This window comes from Morone saxatilis, unplaced genomic scaffold, assembly GCF_004916995.1.
Source record: "Morone saxatilis isolate NCDOM2014 unplaced genomic scaffold, NCSU_SB_2.0 Contig2, whole genome shotgun sequence".
Lineage (NCBI taxonomy): Eukaryota > Metazoa > Chordata > Actinopteri > Moronidae > Morone > Morone saxatilis.
This window is the reverse complement of record NW_023339762.1, coordinates 473,235-475,866: the sequence shown is the minus strand read 5'-3', so window position 1 is coordinate 475,866 and position 2,632 is coordinate 473,235. Positions and strand designations below refer to the sequence as shown.

The 2,632-nt window shown below is 38.3% G+C and overlaps 1 protein-coding gene across 1 annotated transcript in view; it reads left to right on the top strand.

Annotated features, from left to right (window-relative positions):
- LOC118330967 (G1/S-specific cyclin-D1-like) overlaps nt 1-2,632 on the top strand; it is a 7,877-nt gene that overhangs the window by 2,229 nt on the left and 3,016 nt on the right. The window contains exons 2-3 of the mRNA XM_035665722.1: nt 1,085-1,300; nt 1,674-1,833. Coding sequence (XP_035521615.1) covers nt 1,085-1,300; nt 1,674-1,833 — 376 coding nt within the window. The remainder of the gene's footprint in view (nt 1-1,084; nt 1,301-1,673; nt 1,834-2,632) is intronic.

Below are 2,632 nucleotides of genomic sequence, written 5' to 3'. Positions count from 1 at the left end.
AATACTATTAAAATCAATATAGTATTATTATCAGACACTAATACAAGTGGGGTGCCCAGATAGCTCACCTGGTAGAACTGGAGCCCCACGTACAAAGGCTCAGTCCTTGCTGCAGTGGCCGTGGGTTTGAGTCCAACCTGTGGCACTTTGCTGCATGTCATGCCCCCCTCTCTGTCTGTCTTCAGTAGTCCTATGTAAATAAGAGAAAAAAAGCAGCCCCCCTAAAAAAATAAAATAAAAAAATATATATTTATATATAAATCATCAAAGTATTACTATAGGAATGTATGTTCAGAAACAATATTTCAAATAGAACAGGAATTATTACTAATTTATTTCAAATTAGTAGTAAAAGCTGCTAAGTAAGTTGAGTTAGTGTTGCTTAAAAAATTCAGTTTACATTATATAGAATTATCTTGAGTTTGTCGCCTTACCTGTTTTTTTGCTTAAAGGTTTTCAGTTAATGATATAAACCAAGAAAAGCAACAAATTCACATTTCACAATGTTTAATTTTTAGTTGCTAATTGACTTGAATTAATCAAAATTGTCTTTTGTTTTAAGGGTTTTCTGTCATTCATGGAAATCTTCCAGTTAGTTTTAAAGTTAATTTCTTAATTTTCTTCTTGTTAGGGGCTGCACAATTAATCGCAATATTATGAAAATCGCAACATGGCCATGTGTAGTATCCAAATCGCAAAAGTTGTGAGATAGAATATGTGATAAAACAGCATTATGATGAAGTACTCTAGTGCTGCCCCGATCCAGATTTAAGAAAAAAATGTGTTTGGTACGGCCTCCAAAAATAATTTCATGATTTTAAGTGTTTTCAGTGAAAACATCATTCCACATTAATCATGAATCATTTCGTAATATCGAAAAGTCTCATCCTTTGGATTTCCTTGTATCCCATTCACACATTGCCATAAAAAAGTGGTAATACATAAAAATTGTATGTAAAATTCTTCAGAATCTTACACATAGAACCTTTAAACCAATGTAACTGATCATATTAACAGTACATTGTATAATGACACTATCAAGTAAACTGACATGACAGTATTGTTGTCTGCTTTGCCTGTGCAGGTGTGTGAAGAGCAGAAGTGCGAGGAAGATGTTTTCCCTCTGGCTATGAATTACATGGACCGTTTCCTGTCAGTGGAACCCACCAAGAAGAACCACCTGCAGTTACTGGGAGCTGCCTGTATGTTCCTGGCATCCAAACTGAAGGAAACAATCCCACTCACTGCTGAGAAACTCTGCATCTACACAGACAACTCTGTCACACCGTCTCAGCTGCTGGTAGGTCCTTCACTGCTGACCCTCACAGGAAAAGTGTGTGTCTTAGTGTCCATCAGGCAGCTCTGAAGGGATTTGATGCTCCCTTGAAGAGTTTTTTAGCCAGACCACAAGGTTAGATTTTCCCCTTGACCAACACTTAGACCATGACTTGGTGGAAATGGCTATGGACATTTATGGACCCCAAGAAGTGGATTCATAATGGTTTTGATGACCCCACTGACCTTTCCTCCAGTGCCACCTTAAATCCCAAAAATCCCATAAGTAGACAGAAAAAATATCCATCCCCATCTTTGTTAATCCTGGCATCTGTCTGTGTGGATCACACTTAAACCTGTCCTCTGTCCCTATGTCTCTGTCCTCCATAAACTCACAGCAAATGGAGCTGCTGGTTCTGAACAAGCTGAAGTGGGACCTGGCTTCAGTGACTCCGCTTGACTTCATTGACCACTTCCTGTCGCAGCTGCCTGTCAGGAGAGAGAACAGACCCATACTCAGAAAGCACGCTCAGACCTTTGTGGCGCTGTGTGCCACAGGTATGCATGAGTCTATACTACACATACATGACTACCATAAAAGGGTCAAATTTGTCTTGTTACTCTATTTAGATGGTGCGACTTTATTTGGACTTATTTGTTGTGCAGTATACTGCACACTATAGCAGTGTTACAGATTGACCATGCAGCAGCAGTGTTAATTAAATTAAATATGAGTTAAGGTGGAATAATTGAATCATTTCACATTTGCTTTAGGTTGACCTAATAAATAATTGAATGGTGGTGGACAGCACTAATGAAACAGATTAACATTTTTAAATCAATGAAATCAGCCAGACTGTAAATAGATCTTTATATATCGCTTCACAACAGCACACATATGTAGGGAATAAAAAATGATGAGATAAGGAATACAATAAAAAAATACTATGAATAGTAATAGAAATATGTTGTAAAAAGATCTATGTGCAATGGTATGCATTAGGGATTCATATTTTTCCTGAAATATTGAAATTTTCGATCCCAGGAATGGAAGCACTAATATTATTAATGTGACACAGATCCGATCTAAACCAACTGAAACATACAAAAAATTAACTAAAGAAACTGTAAATGGAACTTAAGAAATCCAGACTTGTATCTGTTTTCAGAATACAAGTGGGCTGTGGCTCAGAGGCAGAGCCGGGTCGTCCCCCAATCAGAAGGTTGTTGGTTCGATCCCCGGCTCCTCCGGCTCCTCCTGCCACGTGTCACGTGTCTATCTTGAGCAAGACCCCCAAATTGCCCCCGATGCATAGCATCGGTGTGTGAATGTGTATGAATGAGATGGACTTTGCCA